This window comes from Podarcis erhardii (genome assembly GCF_964252035.2).
Source record: "Podarcis erhardii genome assembly, chromosome: 5".
NCBI lineage: Eukaryota > Metazoa > Chordata > Lepidosauria > Squamata > Lacertidae > Podarcis > Podarcis erhardii.
The window spans coordinates 67,853,400-67,871,002 of record NC_138509.1 but is presented as its reverse complement, the minus strand read 5'-3'; the positions used below and the strand labels follow the sequence as shown (position 1 = coordinate 67,871,002).

The window sequence follows — 17,603 nt, the reverse complement described above, 5'->3', positions numbered from 1 at the left end:
TTGTGCCTTTCTTACAATCAGCCTTCAACTTGCAAAAGATCTTTTCTTGTCCTTTATGTGATTTGTGTGTCTTTCTTTCTGTTTGGATGACACAGCATCATGAACATTTGTATTAAAAGTAAATGTTGGATTTTTCATGCGTCCAGAACATCCACAGAATGTAAACAGGAGTTAAGGAAATTATGAATAAGCACACACATACACACAATCAGGTTCATATAACTTGATATTATGTAGTCCATCTTCCAGAGCTGTGCTCCCATCAATGTTTCTCTTCTCTTCTTTTAAATTTTACAAAGGTCATTGCAACATCATTTTCTCTCTGACCTCTGACCTCAGAAATCTGTTTGCTGCCTCTGCTTTGTCCTCTTGAACCTTGGTAATGAAGGGAAAGTTCTGTTTAGGTTATCTCGCTGACCCTTAGACTTTATTATCTTGGAAGCTGTAAACTTCACCCAAAGAAATATAAAAAGGACAGAATTACAGTAAGCTCTTTCTCCTTTCCAAGTTCCATATCTGAGCCATCCGTGGATTTAAATCCTAGCCGCAATGCCTATTGATTACACTGGAACGTGGGTGATGGTGTCCAATGACAACTTCGAAGGTTACATGGTTGCTTTAGGTAAATATAAAAATAAGAATTTTGAATTGGTGGGATACTTTGTTCTACATTTAATTTAAAAATAAATGAATAAGATTTAATTCAACATTAACTTTTGCCTTTATAGGAAGCCATTTCTAAGCAGATATATTTTGAAGTAAGCCCAGTGAATACAGTGGAATATGCTTCCTAGCAAGTACATTTTATTTCTCTTTGAAGGTTTTCTTTCCTCTTTCTCCCGTACAAAAGAATTTGTCAGTCATATTTCAACACCTATGCTATATATGAGAGATCATTGAACAGGCATTCTATAGCTGAAAGGTACAGGTGATTTGCACTGACCTAAACTGCAAATGGGTCAGAAAACCTACTTTGCAGTACAATCCTATGCACATCTACTGAGTAGTAAGGTAAGGATGACTAAGTCTTGCTCCTAGGAAAGTGTGCATAGGGCTGCAGCTTGATTCTTGTATGGTGACATTTATAAGAAGCTCTCTGTGCTCCCAGTTTGGTGCCATAATCAACAACCTGAAAGACAGGTGGTGCCTCTGGAAAATATCTCCCTCTCCCCAGCTAGGTCATCTCTGCATTAACAGCAGAAAAGTGGCCCTAAATGTGCCACAGTTGTCCCTGTATTTTAACTCCTGATCTGCATCATAAATTGTTGAGGGTGGAATGTTCAAGCAAGGAAGGTTGTTTTAATTGAACTTATGGATCATTAGCCACCCTATTTTTCCTAAGTACAAGAGGGACTTCTGACCCCCCCACTCCCCACCAGTCACTGAGACCATGTTTCAATGATTTAAGCAGCATGTTGTACCTAGATCTCAAATGTTTATACTACCGCCTGTCATCCTGCCAGGATGTCCCTGCAGCATCTCAGCAGTCAGGACACCCTGTTCCGTGGCGATATTTGCTCATGCAGCGAATCTGGCCACAAGCCAGCAGTCCAATGGCCAAGATTGCTAGTCAGATAAAAATAGAAAGAAAAAAAAACACTGAACAGTTGCAGTGTAGAAAAAGTCCTATAGGGACCTGGGAATAAGTCCCATTGAATTCAACAGGCCTTACTTCTGAGTAGACATACTTAGGGTTACACTTTTAGTCACTGAGGGTGGTATTCAGCTAAGTTTTACTCAGAGCAGAAATTAATAGACCTAACATAATCATGTTCATTAATTTTAATTGGTCTACTCTAAGTAAAATTTAGTTGAATACCACCCTAAAGATATCTATATCTATATCTGTATTATCTAATCCAGGCTTCCTCAACCTTGGTCCTCCAGATGTTTTAAGACTACAATTCCCATCATCCCTGACCACTGGTCCTGCTAGCTATCATGGGAGTTGTAGGCCAAAAACATCTGGAGTACCGAGGTTGAGGAAGCCTGATCCAATCTATATCAATATCTACCAGCTTTCTGCCAAAGTGAGTTACTTCTTGATAAGTGAGGACTGCCTTAGATTACAATCCGGCCAAACAGTTAAACTTGTGCGCAAGTGCAATTCAGATGAGTGATCTTTCCACAGCAGTGCTAAGTACAGTTGTACCTTAGTTGATGAACGCCTTGCGAGTCAAATGGTTTGGCTCCCAAATGCCACAAATCCAGAAGTGAGTGTTTGCGATCTTTCTTTGGAACTTGAACATCCAAAGCAGGTCCCGTGGCTTCTGATTGGCTGCAGGAAGCTCCTTCAGCCAATTGGAAGCCACGCCTTGGTTTCCGAACGTTTTGGAAGTCAAACGGACTTCTGGAACGGATTCCATTTGATTCCAAGGTACAACTGTAATGTATTCCATCAGCACAAGGATTGCCACTTGTGCAAAAGAACCTTCCCCACTTCTCCCCCTTTGCACCCTCTAAACCTGTTATGGGGACTCTCCAACCCTCCAGAGCAGATGGGCTACACATGGAGAAAGAAGAGATGGAAAGTTCCATTGTGTAAACAGTAATCCTTATGCTGATGGAATGCGATAGTTGTATACCGGCAGTATCATATGGCCCAGGATGTAATACTCCACACACATACCCCAAAAGCAGAAAGTCCTTTGGGGCACACATTACTTTATTGTTTATAAATGTATTTTTGAAGTTAATCAGGCCCATTGTTAACATATTTATTGGTGTGTCTGCAGGCATTGGCCTTGCTACGAGAAAAATTGCAAACCACCTGACACAAACGAAAGAAATTATTCAAGAGGGAAACCATTTCAAGACAAAAACGCTGAGCACTTTCAGGAACTATGAAGTGAATTACACCGTAGGAGAGGAATTTGAAGAGCACACCAAGGGGCTTGACGACCGTGTGGTGAAGGTAGAAACTTATGATTTGCTTTCCATTTACACAGCAGTCAACAACAGCACCTGACATTCAAGAAAACAGGTTGAAAGCAAATTATAAATGTTAAAGAAATGTTTATTTATAAAGAAGCCGCTATTTGCATTTCAAAACGTGGATGTTTTTCTATTGCAACTATTTATTCCATATGTAAATCATGACAGTTTTTCAGCTCGTTGACAGCAAGACAGAATTTTTTTTCCAACTCCTCATGGTTCCACCAGATACTTATATATCCCCCACTGGCTCCTCCAGACTCCCCACAGGCTAAAGCAAATCCCGCTTTCTGGTGGAAGCAACTGCTGAGCTACTGCATATGACCATTCTACCTGTGGCGGCACATTTTTTTCATGTAAGTTTATTTTTGCCCCCTGTAGCTCCCTGTTTCTGGAGAACTTTTTAACCAGAGTGGAATCTATACACACATAACAACCATTCTGAAAATGCTTTTTAAAAAGCATTTTAAAAAATGCATTGAATTTTCCATAAGGCTCACCATCGTCATCTAGTGTCACATTGTATATCACAATTAAAACACACTTAAAACATTTTATTTGCAGCTGTATAGCTGAGTCCCAGGAGTCAAGTGAGCCTGATGCAAGCTGTGTCCTAGTTAGGGCTACATCATAGACAGTGGTGGGCCAGAACTGTGAGCCAGGTGCTGAGCCAGAAAGTTGAGGGGCCTGCACATCAAAAGCCAAAAAACCTTGTGGCTCATGCATGAATGCTCTTGTTCAAATAGGAAGACTTCTATATGCTTTCCTGTCTAGTGGAGTCCAATGGCCTTTCCTGAATAGGAAGGGCCATTCCACAGCTGGAGAGTATTTGTATGTTCACTTTAGAAGAAGAAGAAGAGTTTGGATTTGATATCCCGCTTTATCACTATCTGAAGGAGTCTCAAAGCGGCTAACATTCTCCTTTCCCTTCCTCCCCCACAACAAACACCCTGTGAGGTGAGTGGGGCTGAGAGACTTCAAAGAAGTGTGACTGGCCCAAGGTCACCCAGCAGCTGCATGTGGAGGAGAGGAGACGCGAACCCGGTTCACCAGATTACGAGACTACCGCTCTTAACCACTACACCACACTGACTCTCTTTAGTGGCTTAAAATCCAGTGAAGTCAATCACACACACACACACACACACACACACACACACACACACACAAACACACACACACCTCTGTGTTTCAAGTCACATTTGCACAGTTTTAGAGTGGGGAGAGGATGTCTTCACCCAAAGTTCTCCCGAGTTCCTCCATTGCTTCTGGTTCTGAGGAGAAAATTATAATATGGAAGACAAGCAGTGCTGTCAAAATTGTAACTGGTTAATAATAATAATAGAAATGCCCATAGGTTTATTCATCATTTACCAAGCTGTGAGATAGTTATGCCCATATTGACCTTATATGCAGGGATGGAACATCTAGTTTTGCCACCTGAGGTGAAATGGGAGTGTGCTGCCGCCCTGCTGCCCTAACATTCCCTTTGAAGCCTCACTTGCCAGGATCACAAGAGTTCCATGAGATGCCAGAAGCATCCATCATCACCTCTCCTCACTTCTCAGGTGGTGGCAGGGGCAAGGCAGGGCGTCCCACTGATTCCACAGCCTTAGGCAGCTGCCTCAGTATGCCTCATGGACAGGCTGGCTCTGCTATTATGGAAAAGTTAGTTCCTGTGTTTTGTTGTTGTTGTTACTGTTTTCCTGACAGTAAGATCTGGCCACTCTTCTGGGGGGTGGGTGGGGACTCTCTGGATTTCCCTTGAGGGAAGATAATTGCATTGATCTGTCTCTCAGAAGATATTGGTCTGATTCTGAGGCAATTTTTATTTCAATTCATTTCCATCCATTGAATTGAACTCTATGTGAAGGAACTCTGAAGCCAAGGTCTTGTTTCCCATATAGCTGCTTTTCAGTGGGTAGCTTCCCTCTCCCCCAATTGGATTACGTTTTATTCCTGATTGTAACCTAATCTGTGCCTACACCGTTTGGTATCTACAAAGCTAAAACAGAATGGCAAGCATTACAATAGCCAAATCATTTCCTCTCCCCTCCCCAAGATAATGTGGAGGAGTATGCTGCTCATAGCCAACATCTTTCCTATTATCTGTGACCTTTTCATGCCCTGACATCACAGCATGCTCCTTATACCTCTGTCAAAGCTATCCTTTACCAGTCCTGTCTCCGGTAGAAAACTGCCTCTTCCCTGAACTTTCAATAACCTCAATTTTCTCCTATCGTCACTATTGTTATCTGACGGAGAGTAGAAAAAGCATCTTATTTCTTTTATAATTCTATCTGATTTCTTATCAAGATGATTTCTGCCCAATATTCCCCCACCGACACGCTGCTGTTTTTGCAGGAGGCTCAGGAATTAATTATTTTTAAAGAGAGCTGTTCTTTTGCAATCTGTTCTTTTCAGTGCAGAGAATGTGGGATGTTGCCAGACAGCTACAGAATGTACAGAGGTCATATTTTTCTCCCGATCACAATTGTAGTGAAGCAGCACTCAAATGAAAGAAAGGAAGAAAGAGACTATAATTCAAATATCTCCTCTGGTGTGTGCCTGCACTACTATAGTAGCTGTGATCAGGGCATCCCCATTCTTCTTATTGCACTTCCAGCTGAGGAGTGGCTCCAAGATGCCTCTTGTTTGCACACAGAGAACTGTCTTTCATGGTTGTCTGACCATAAGGTTGACTCCACCCTTCCTTCCATTTCCTTTCTGTTCCCCCCTCCCCAGCGTTATTCTAGCAGTAAACACCTGTTTTGGTTAGCCTGAAAATAAATCTGGGGACCATTTACATATTAGAAGATGCTCCTATGCAAAAGCTGTGAATCCAAGCTGCTGTGAACAATCTCTTCCCTCCCAATATGCCCTCTGCATCCACAACAGAAGTGCGTGTGCATGTGTATTAATGTTGTAGCAGTTAAAATGATCCACGGCTTTTGCTGCTGCTGTGCTTTACAGTGCGTTTGTGGCTTTCTTCGGAGGGAGAACGGAATAATGCAAATTTCATATCTGTGCTCCCCTTTCTGGAGACAAATCCCGTCATAAATTCACTTTATTTAATTATCTTCTTTTGTGCGTATATTATGGATCATTGTGTCAGGAGAAATAGCCGGGAATTGAAAACATAAAACACTTTTAGTGACACTATAGGCTTTCTACTTAAATTTGGGGAGTTGGGAGAGAGGGGAGGGGGTGGTATTTGCTTGCTATGTCTTCCCTCTCCCCAACCCCCACCCCGACCAACTCTATGCTGCCATTATGTCACCCTGACTCCAGTTTATTCCAATTTGTTTTTAGCCTCACACGTTTCTACCATGTTGCTGAACTTTATCATTTGATCCCTGCAGACGCTGGTGACCTGGGATGGTGATAAACTAATCTGTGTCCAGAAAGGCGAAAAGAATAACAGAGGCTGGAAACACTGGATTGAAGGGGACAATTTGCATCTGGTAAGAGCTGAAATCACTCCTGAAAGGTATACCAATAGCAGTACTGCAGGAAAATTCAGTAACTTGTGGAAAGGGCTGTAGCTTTGCATGCAGCTCCCAGGTTCAAGCCCTGGTGTCTCCAGGGGGCTGGGAACCCCAGAGAGCTGCTGCCCATGTTGACTATTCTGAGCCTGGCTTCCCTTCCTAGCATATCATTGCCATAATGAACAAAGGCATATATTTGCCTCCACCTAATCTGAAGCTATCAGGAGTATTATTTACCTACAGGAAATATGTTCTTGGGGGGTTGTAAGAAGAATGATGCAGAAAAGCAGGTCCGAAAATTGCTCTCAGAATAACCATCAGGCACCCGGTATATACAATCTCTAAAGCGTATAATTTAGTGCCACTGGAAAAGCTGAGTTCATACAGCTGGGTTAGTAAATGAAGTCCAAGCCTGACATGTAGTAAGCTTGAGTGGGGCTATAGGGGCCTGTAAAGAAAATAAGCAGTCAGTGAAGTATGGAAAAAATAAATGAGAGTTTACATATTAAGAGGACTCGAAAGAACAATTGGGAAAGTGAACAGGCAGACTTGGGTGAACCAAAGCATTCCAATTCTGTTTTCAAAGCTCTTTACGGGCACAAGTCTCAGTGAACTAAATGAACAGGCAAAGGAGATGGAGATCTTCAGCCGACAAACACACATAGCTTTTGGAAATGAACCTGCATGTTTACTTCCTCTGATATGGATCTAGCTGCATAATCCCTAATGGCTTTGCACATCTTCTCCATGTAGAACAGGATGGCTTGATGAGTTAATAATTTTCTCAAACACTTTCCATATCCCCGTTCTAAACACATTTAATTGAAAATTAGTGCAATGGGTTTTGGTTTTTTTTCCAGCTGAAGGGGCACATACCCTTATATGAAAACCTTCTGGGGGCCATATGCCACTGCTAGGGGCTGGGGGAGAAGCAAAAGCTTGTGGAGCAGCAAATGTTAATTTTATCTTTTTTACAGTAGGCTTTACACACACACACACACACACACACACACACTTCTCTCAGTTCTCCATCCAGGCAAAGAAGAAGCATTATCAAAGTCCAAGGACACATTCTATACAGGCAAAAACACTCAAGGAAGTGCAAAGCCAAGCTAATTGGAAGTGTGGTCTGGGATAAAGGGAAGGGGATGAAAAGGAGTTATGGGCTCAGGGGATTCCTGAGGGATAGAGATAGATAGATAGATAGATAGATAGATAGATAGATAGATAGATAGATGGATGGATAGATGATATAGTCCTGGCGGGCCATATTTGGCTTCAAGCCTTAGATCCCCCATCACTGCTCTAAACAACTGTGTTTAATGTTACCTTCCGAATGTATACATTTTTACAGTCCTTGCCCAGAATCCAAAGTTATTTTAGGTGCAACCACAGCCTTGCAAACCTCTCAGGTAAACTTCTGAATCACCCACCTGAAGGATGCCCTTCAGCTTCCCTATAAGTCCCACTATTCTGTTCCATTCCAGAGCAAGTTTAGAAGCTGCACTTTTTCACCCTCATCCCTAAAATATTTGAAACATCTTCTGGATTCCAGATTCAACAAACCTTGTAACCAGATCGCTTGAGTTCCAGTACATTCCAATAAGTTCTAGTAGCTTGATATGATTGTAGTACAGTAGTTTAATATGGCAACATTAGATTATCCTTTGGTCTGATCCAGCAGGGCTCTTCTGTTACATGTCACCCCAATCTCCGAGTAGTCCAAGATTCCTGTACTCCAGACACTTACCTAGTGTTTGTGTTTCCTTTGGAAATGAGGCACAGTGGAAACTGTGGTGTCTTTATGATATATGGCTTATTTACACACATATACAACCTGAGCCTATGATGGAGAGGTCAATGCATTACACTCCTAGAGGGTTCTGTTTCTCCCACTGCTGGATCCAAAGAGATCAAACATGGCTTTTTGTCCCTATGCTTAGCTTGCTGTGTTTAACAGACTGACACTTTGTCTCTCGGTGGAAGGAGGGGCTTGCGCTCATCTACCCTCCAGCACAGAGTATCTGCTTTGTTAATCACCCCTTACCTTTCTTTTGTTCTCCATAATAGCTTTTCTCCCAGGTGTTTTCCTGAGCACAGAAAAACTGCTTTGGCCTGTTATTTTGACACAGTTAAATTCAACGTCTGGCAGCCCATCTTAATAGTCCATCTTAATAATCCACTGCCCACTAGACACAGGAATTTAGGGGAGTCAAGGCACCCACAAATGCTTAACAATACTAAATGGTGGACACTCACCAGATTCCAGTTAGTCCCTCAAAGTTTTATCACAGGTGGACTGAAAAATCTGCTGATTAAAACAGAATTTGGCAGCCTTCATCAACATTGCAGTACCCCATGACACATCACAATTTTCTCCAAACTGCAGGGGTGAAGGAGATGGTATTAGAAATTACATTAAATTAAATTAAAAATGAGGACCATGGAGTGTAAGTCATATGATTGATTAGCTTGTGGTACTTTCCCTTTCACCCTGATAACAGCTTTGCACAACAGATTATTATCCCCATTTTACAGATGAAGAACCACAGGGTAGTAGCTTATCCATATGAACTTAACTGAAAAAAGAAAAGAATCCAAAATTATTTAAAAAAACTAAACACCTTTGCAAATTATGTCTGGAATTAAAAAATCCCGCTGCTATTTTTTGCAACATTCTACCTCTGTTCACATTGTCACTATCCAAGCCTGCATAGCTCACTTTAATACAAAACTGACTATTTGCAAACTCTGAGGGGCCAGTCTAAAGGGATGAGGGATTAATTTCACAGACGTACAATAGGAAGCTACCTACTCATTTCTATTCTTTTCACGATCATAAAATTCTGGCTTCACTTTTAGCAAAAGAAGGTCAATAAGATGTACAAAATTACCATTGGGTTGATTTCATCCCTGCAGAAACCAGAATCTTATCCTGCTCTGTGCCAGACCTGCTTTATATTGTTATGAAACAACTTCAGAATTGGCTAGTAATCTCATTGACTGGATTTGTTAGGGTTGGTATAACATTCTGAGAAAAGGTCCACATTTTGTTGGGAAACCAATTGACAAAGTGTTATACTTAACTCCTGTTACCTTTAAAGCTTTTCCTTCTCTCCTTTTGCAATTTCCTTGTTGCTTCAGTGAGTTTAATAAATTACAGTATGTTGGTTAATAATAGACAATGCAACGTCCCACAGTTACAGAGCAATTCCTATGCATTTCCCCATTTTTATCCTTTGTAAAAGTCAATTCAAGTGTCAGAATCTAATTACTGCAACCTGTAGTGCTTGCTGGCTGATTGGTTATATAAAATACGCTGCTCTTTCCCTTTTAATAGCCCAGCCCCACTGTTAATGCTCTGGCTTAGCTGTTTTCTCTGCAAGTCTGGAAGGGAATTGTCTGTGCTTACCGATGGTTTTAATGTTGTAGGAGCTGACATGCGAAGACCAGGTGTGCCATCAAGTCTTTAAGAAGAAGAATTAAATGGATCTGAATCCCATCCAGCTGCACACTGCGTAATTATTATATTCTTTGCTGAATTAAATAAATAAAACCTTGACACTGCCAGAGATCTGCTGTTCAGTTCAGTGAGTGGGAAACCTCTTATAGTAACATCAAACACTCTCCTACGTGGTTTTTTAAAAGAGCTCTTGCTTTCCGAAGTTAAATAATGTATGTCTTGTTCTTCTAATTGTCCCCCACGTAAACCTTGGCAAAAAAACATTTCAGCACCAAAGACAAAATGTCCTCCAGCAGCGATGTAAGAAATAAGCACACTTATCTTGACAATGGCCCATCACTCCATGACAGTCTAATATACATTTCAATGATGATGAGGGCAAAGCCCGTGTTCACTGTACTTTTTCTAACTTGCTTAGCTATGGGTCACCAGGACTCTAGTTTCAGGCAACAAAATGGCTCAGTGGGCTGGGAATGAGACTCAAAGCCACTAACAGCTAGTTCACTAAATTAAATTTAGGAAAGGAAGATCACAGCCATCGGGAAAGTCCTCTGAACAAACCTAATTTGTGTTCCTCAGAAAGGTGTCTCTGAAAACCCATGCCACAGATATTCAACGGCATATTTAACTCCTGCCTCTCAGAGTGCTTCACATCAGAGTGCTTCATATAATGGCTTCAGCTATATCTCAACTGCTGTCCGAGGCTAAATAAAGGAACTATATTTACACATTGACATTTAGGGCTGATGTGGCCAAGAGGTGTCCTAAAGCACATGTACCATACAGGTACTCTTGTCAGGGGATCAGTACTGTATTGCCTGTCTCAAGACTTCTTGAGCCAAATTCCACTTCTCACAAAATGTGAGTGTAAGCTCTGGTGTGGATGCTGGCAGCTGGCTGAGAACTCTGTAACCCAGCGGTGGGGAACCCTTTTTCCAACCCAGGGCTGCATTCCCTCGTGGGCAACCTCCCAGGGGCTGCATACCAGTAATGTACCTTTGTACAGGAGGCCACATTCCAGCCATGCAGAGTTAAAGGTTTTACACATGCCTGTTCATCCTCCATCCAGCAAAGCGAGGGGCATTATCACAGTCAGGCATGGCCCAGGCGTATCTTGCTTTGCCGCCTGAGGTGGATTGGAAGGTGCCACTTCCCTGCTGCCCCTGCTCCACCACTGCCCCACCACTGAAGGCTTGCTTACCAGGGTTATGTGGCAGTGGCTTCCAGTTGATAGGCTCATGAGATCTTGTGGAACTCTCGAGAGATCTCACCAGAAGTCTCACGGGATTCAGACTCCTGAGGCAGCTGCCTCAGTGTGCCTCATGGGCAGCCTGGTCCTGATACCAGCCCAAGAACACTTTCCAGCCGGGCAAAAGCACATTATGAGAGTGCAGAGCATGGTCAACAATGTCTGTGGATTTGGGAGCATTACAAGGGCGATACAGAGAGGTCTGAAGGGGCACATTAAGCCCCTAGATCTGTACAGTCATTTCTTATACTTGCTGTAACCTTTTGATTGCTCAATGCACAGAAATTATCCACGTGTGGAAATTGGGGCCAGGATAGGGTCAGTGGGCGCAATTCTGATCCTAATGCCTAGTATAAACTGTCAAGACTGTATGAAACATGGGGCTGTGGCAATGAGACACAGGTTTCGCATCAGGCCCTCTTGACATTGTCAGCATACGTGCCAAGATCACACAAGAACAGAAAGAAAGAAAGAAAGAAAGAAAGAAAGAAAGAAAGAAAGAAAGAAAGAGGGAACTAGCCACTTGAAAAATGGTGCAAAATAAAACAAAATCACATACCCCATGCACACACAGAGTTTAAACTTCCAAATTCATCATAATGTATTTTATTCATGAACTCAGTCCTTTAGACCAGCATGTTATGAAAAGGAAACACATGTAAGGTAATGTATTATGTTGCAATTTGCAACAGTACTGGGTGATTTCAACAATGCTCATTATGTTCAATTTCCTACTAAACTACCACAAAGTCCGCTATCTTCCTCGCAGCAGGAGAAACATTAGCATTTGGGTGGGTGAAGGCGGGGGTGAGTTCTGACCAATAAATCAGAGAGCATTCACTCAGAGCCTCTTAACACCTTGATAGTGCAATATTATGTGAATCAGGGAGTCAAACTACACAATATGGTAGCTACGTATATGTGCCCTTAAGGGCACGTTTGGTTAGAAAATTGCCAGCATGGAGGGCAGCAATCCTGATCAGGACTATAGCATGATGGACTTTTAACACTTTGTCTTCTGCTGTATGCTAATCAGTACTGAGGGAACCCAAGATGTATTGCAAACATTTGCTCCCATTTAAGCAAATGGAAAGTTTTTACCAATGCAAATTGCAGGTGCAGGAGGCTTGTTCGGGGTGGCACGGGAGTTAAAGTCTCTTATATACATGCACTCATGCCATGTTAAGGCCCCAACCCAAATCAGAACCCCATGCTGGCAATTTGTGTAAAGAATAAACCTCTGCCCAGTGGCATAGATACATAGTGAATTTATCATTTCACTTATCATTTGTCTGATCCATTGCCTTGCATGGTGTATGCAGGAGATGACCCACATACAACTCAATGAAGTCCACTTTCTACCCTGATCCTCTCCAGCTGTAGTCTATAGCTATTGCCTCCAATGGGACATCCATCTTGCCACATTTTTATCCAGCTCTTGTTCTCCTGAGGGCTCTAAACACAAGTTTGCTGTTATACTGGAAGCATTTATCTTTTTATTGTTAATTGCTCTGGGAGCTTGGCTGTGAAGCCTTATAGAAATTTGAGAGGCGGGGGGACCTATAGTTCATAGCAGGAATAACATATGGACTTGGGCTGTGGCATGGAGAACAATGTCTATATAACAAGTCTTCAACCCCTGGGTCAGCAACCACAGGTGATTGGCGACGCTACATCAGGTGAGTGAGAGCAGGCTGCCATGTTGGATTCCAGCTTAGGTTTGCAAATGTGTGCATGGGTCCCAAAATACTGGCAATCCGTGTTCTACAAAGTGCAAAGTTCTACAGAGAGAGCAGCAGTGGATCCCTTCCTTCCCAGCTTTCAAGATTTTGCATGGATTGAATTACTTCTGGTGGACAACCCCCATCAATTTACATTGGGCAGCATACACCCAACATTTTATTCTAGTTTCAATGGAGACTGGGTACTTGCTTTTCCCCCTACACAATCCGCACATATATCTAGATCTATTGTATATATATTTTTGCCCTGAAAAGTGCATCTTGAGAAACTGGTTTCATTCCAAAAACAAAAGCTCGTTGCAAATTGATTCTGCATCACCCTACAGTGTGTACTTTATTCAAGTAAGCACACCCACCAATGTGGAGAACAGGATCTAGACTCAATCCAGATTGAAAGCAGCATGTTGAGGATGAGCATGAACTCTTCTAGAATGAGAAAAACTACACTCCTCGTCACTAGTTGGGTGTGAATTTGTGGTGGGGACTACTTTCTTTTTACAATATATTCTTCAGAATGGTTTCAGGAGAATAACCAGAGAGAACTTCTTCCTTTCACGTCATGTTTCACAGATCTTTACCTACAGCCACAGGTTCTATGCACCACACAACTACATGCCAGGATGATGTCTGTATCTTTTTCACATGGTTGGGATCCGGGTGGCAGGGGCAAGGGACTTGGGAAAGTTTTTAAGAGGGCCCCAGTTCAAAAAGTTTGAGAAAGACTGCTCTAATACACACGGAGACAGGAAGCAATTTAATTACAATATTTGTTTCTGCTCTAATTGGCAAGTTCACATTTAGCTGTAATGCAGAGAGATTAATAAGACAACAGATGCACTTACGTTTTTAATGCAGGGTTGGGTCCTTTTCCTTCCTCCCTGCTCCCACACATACACAGCAGAAGAGGCTCTTTTCACATTTAATTTGCGAGTGATTGGACGGGTAGTGGTGGGGATGGTTATTAATTTTGGTCTTCTTGATTGCACTTGTTATGCAGATCTGAAGACTGGAAGATGAGGTGGAATCATTTTGTGAAAATGAGATTAAAGGAAAATTAACCAGACATGCATTTTGAGAGCTGCAAAAATTTTGTCAATTATTTTCCCCACTTCCTACTTGCTATAATTAGATCTTGTCTTGCACCGTGACTGATTACACTAAGAAACTAATACATGAGAGGGAAGATGGTGGAATAATCAGAAAAGCAATAGGCCCCTGTGATGTCACAAAATAATGCCAACTGTGAAATAACATTTTGCTTGCAAAAAATCCCGAATTCAATCCCAGGAATATTCAGTTACAAACAAAGTACACTGATAGCTTGCAAAGCCACGCCCAGTCAGAATACTGGCCTACATGGACCAACAGTCTGGCTTAGTACAAAGCAGCTTTTGCGGGCTTTTTCATAGGTTATGCTGAACGTGCACAGGCATGGAAGCTGTGCTATCAACAGCTAACTGGAAAAGCAGTGGTTCCACAGGGGGAAATAAAATAAAATAATGAAACAACCAAAGCTGTTTGCCTCCCTCAAACACACTATCCATTGCAATGTGGGAAGAGGATTTGTGATAGACATGCTCAGACTATAGATATGACCATAGCAGCCATTCTGGATAAGAGGAAAGTATAGTCATGAATGAAAGTTTAAGCAATAGATTTAGAAAGGAATGGATGTATTCTGGAGATGCTAAAAACAATCAGTAGAAGGTTGCTGTGCTGGGCCCGGGGGTAACCCAATAACCACGGTCCAGATCTGGTCCAGAATACGAAGATTCTGCTAGGAGTCAGTCCGACAGGGTCAAGGCAGGACACGAGGCAAGGACAGGTACAGGATCTCAAGCAGGATATGGCATACAGTAGTGTTGCTCCCACAACCTGGGGCAGGGTCCGACAACCTTTTATCTTTGTCGGGGTAACAGCCGGTCCTGATCCCCCGGCAACTCACCTTCCTGTTTCACCCGAAGGCGAACACTCCTCCTGCAAGTACTCAGGTCTCTGCTTCTCTCAGACCTTAGTCTCTGCAGCTCAAGAGACTTCGGTGGGTTACTAGATCCAGGGGCCGCCTCAGCCTCCTCAGCCTCTTCAGGATCAGGCCCCAGACTTGGTTCAGATGATGCCTGAGGCAAAGAATCCAGTGCAGACTGAGACTCCTCTGGTTCTGAATCTGAGTCTGAGCCCGAGTCCCAGGCCATCACAGTTACATTGACCTGGATGTAGCTAGACGCTTGGGCATCTGGGGTGGTGCACGCCCTGCACCCGGTGGTGGGCCGAGCTGCCCATGAGGGTGGAGCAAGTTGCCCACAGGGGGGGCCGAGCCAGGGCAGGACACATTGCGCAGAGCCTCCATGGAGTCCGCCTCCTCCCTTTCAGTTGTAGGGAGATGCGTGGCTCAGGCACTCTGCAGGCTCCCCTAGCTATGCCTCTGATTAGAGAAGAGTTTTATGTAAATTTTTATGTGGTACGCTTGAAAGTTGAGGAAAATAATGGAATTAGTGGATGTAACTGGGGAGGAAGGGCAAAGAAAGAAGGAAGATGAAAAGCTCTGTCTCCACCAAATTCAGTTTAAGACGGCAGTAATTCATCTGGAAAGAAATATTGCAGAGTTTGGAAGTGAAGGTGAAAAGTAGAGGTGGAAGGGCAGAGTTGTGATGCCTAATCAATCCAGCCAACAGCTAAGTTGCTTGAAGCATCACATTTTGAAGGTGTACACATAAAATAGAATATGTGTTTACTTAAAAAGCGTAAATGGGATTCCATGCAAAAAACACCTGTGTGGAGTTTTTGGTGTCCGTCCATCTCAGGAGACACCTTTGGGGGTGAAGTCAAACTGTTAGAAGGTTGCAGCGCTTGCTGTGGCTGTAGAGTTGAAGCAGGAGAGGCATGTTTGGTTGCAGCTGGGGCAGATGAAGGCTCCGGTTGTGCTGTTCCAGTGCACCATGGCATTTCTTCTCTCTGCACTCCTCCCAGTGGTCATTCTTCCTCTGGTCATTGCAATGGATTGATTCACGACCTGACTGTCTGTCTCCAGGCACGATGCTTGTCCGCAAGGGATTTCCACATGGCAGGGTTGAGAGTAGCATATACTTACGCGTGCCAGAGAGCTGACAGCAGCTGTGGTAGTAAACCTGGCTTTGCCTTCATTTAATGTGTGAAACAGCACTGTGGCTAACAATTTACAATTAGGCCCCCTCCAGACATCCTTTATTTTTTATTGCGCACCCATGATAAGTTGTGCCTATGATGCTACTGGGGCGGTCATATGTGACCCAACTTTCAATACTACATGGGCCTGTAAGAATTTGGGGGTCATCACCTTGCTTCACTACTAATCAGTCAATATCCTGTAATGTCCTGCTGAAATCCTGCAACTTTTTATATCACTAATGTTCTGAGGTGCTCTTGCGCTCTCTCTCTGTAGATGTATTTGCTTGTGAATGGGTGTGTATGGGTGGATGGGGTGAGGTGGATGTGACGAAAAGAGGAAGACCTAGGACCATTAGCAGTCCACACTCATGGACTGTAGACATGCCATACACTTAAAGTACATGGTCTCTCCAAAGAACAACAGAAACTGTAGTTTGCAAAGGGGGCTAGAAATTGCAGCTCTGTAAAGCATAAACCAAGGGACGCGGGTGGCACTGTGGGTTAAACCACAGAGCTTAGGACTTGCCAATCAGAAGGTCGGCGGGTCGAATCCCCGCAACGGGGTGAGCTCCCGTTGTTCGGTCCCTGCTCCTGCCAACCTAGCAGTTCGAAAGCACGTCAAAGTGCAAGTAGATAAATAGGTACTGCTCCGGCGGGAAGGTAAACGGCGTTTCCGTGAGCTGCTCTGGTTTGCCAGAAGCGGCTTAGTCATGCTGGCCACATGACCCGGAAGCTTTACGCCGGCTCCCTCAGCCAATAAAGCAAGATGAGCGCTGCAACCCCAGAGTCGACCACAACTGGACCGAATGGTCAGGGGACCTTTAAAGCATAAACCACAATTCCCAGGATTCTTTGAAAGAAGCCATGTGTTTTAAATGAAAGGTGTGGATTTGAGAAAGAGAAAAATATTGTGACTTGTTGGTGTCCTTTAGAGAGAAATTAAGACTGTGGGGTGACTTTGGCCCTGAGGGAATGTGGCCTTCAGTGGAGAAAAGTATCTTCAACCCCAGGATGAGGCTTTCTGTTGTTTATTTAGCCATTTCCATTTTGTTATACTTTATACTCCTAGTCCAACCTAAAATTGCCCATTAAAGACTTTATGAACAACTAGGGTAAACTCTGTCAAGCATGCTGTTCTCAGAAGCCCTATTTTTGACTGGAGGAAATGAAAATGAGACATGAAGGTTAAACAGGGTCTTTACCAGTTTAATCCCATAGTATTGCCTTTGGGGTGCTTCTTTCGACTTAGGATAGCAATTCACTGTAAAATGTCTTCAGTTTTTACAGCCAAGGGCTATTTGATCTATCCGTCTTCCTTAATTGCTCTTCTGTAACGCGTTTCCATCTTTTTTGTTCCCCTGCCTTAGCAAGTTTCACAATTTAAATCGTTAATCCTCTTTTGCACACCTCAACTCAGCATTAATACTTACCCCCCGCTGTTTTTCCTCAAGACTCTTCCATCTGTTTTTCTTAGTAAGTGTAATACTCAGAGAAGGGAACTGTAATAAGTAAACTAAGCTTCTCTTCCCAGGTATATATTATTTTCCCTGGAGAAGCAATGGGGATAAAGTTTATCCGGCAAT

At 43.0% G+C, this 17,603-nt stretch overlaps 1 protein-coding gene across 1 annotated transcript; it reads left to right on the top strand.

Annotated features, from left to right (window-relative positions):
• The first annotated feature begins 477 nt into the window (after positions 1–477).
• Positions 478–9,992, top strand: RBP2 (retinol binding protein 2). The gene is made up of 4 exons (XM_081861672.1): positions 478–622; positions 2,736–2,914; positions 6,297–6,398; positions 9,855–9,992. The coding sequence occupies exons 1-4, from the start codon at positions 550–552 to the stop codon at positions 9,906–9,908; spliced, it is 408 nt and encodes a 135-aa protein (XP_081717798.1). The 5' UTR covers positions 478–549; the 3' UTR covers positions 9,909–9,992.
• The last annotated feature ends 7,611 nt before the right edge of the window (positions 9,993–17,603 follow it).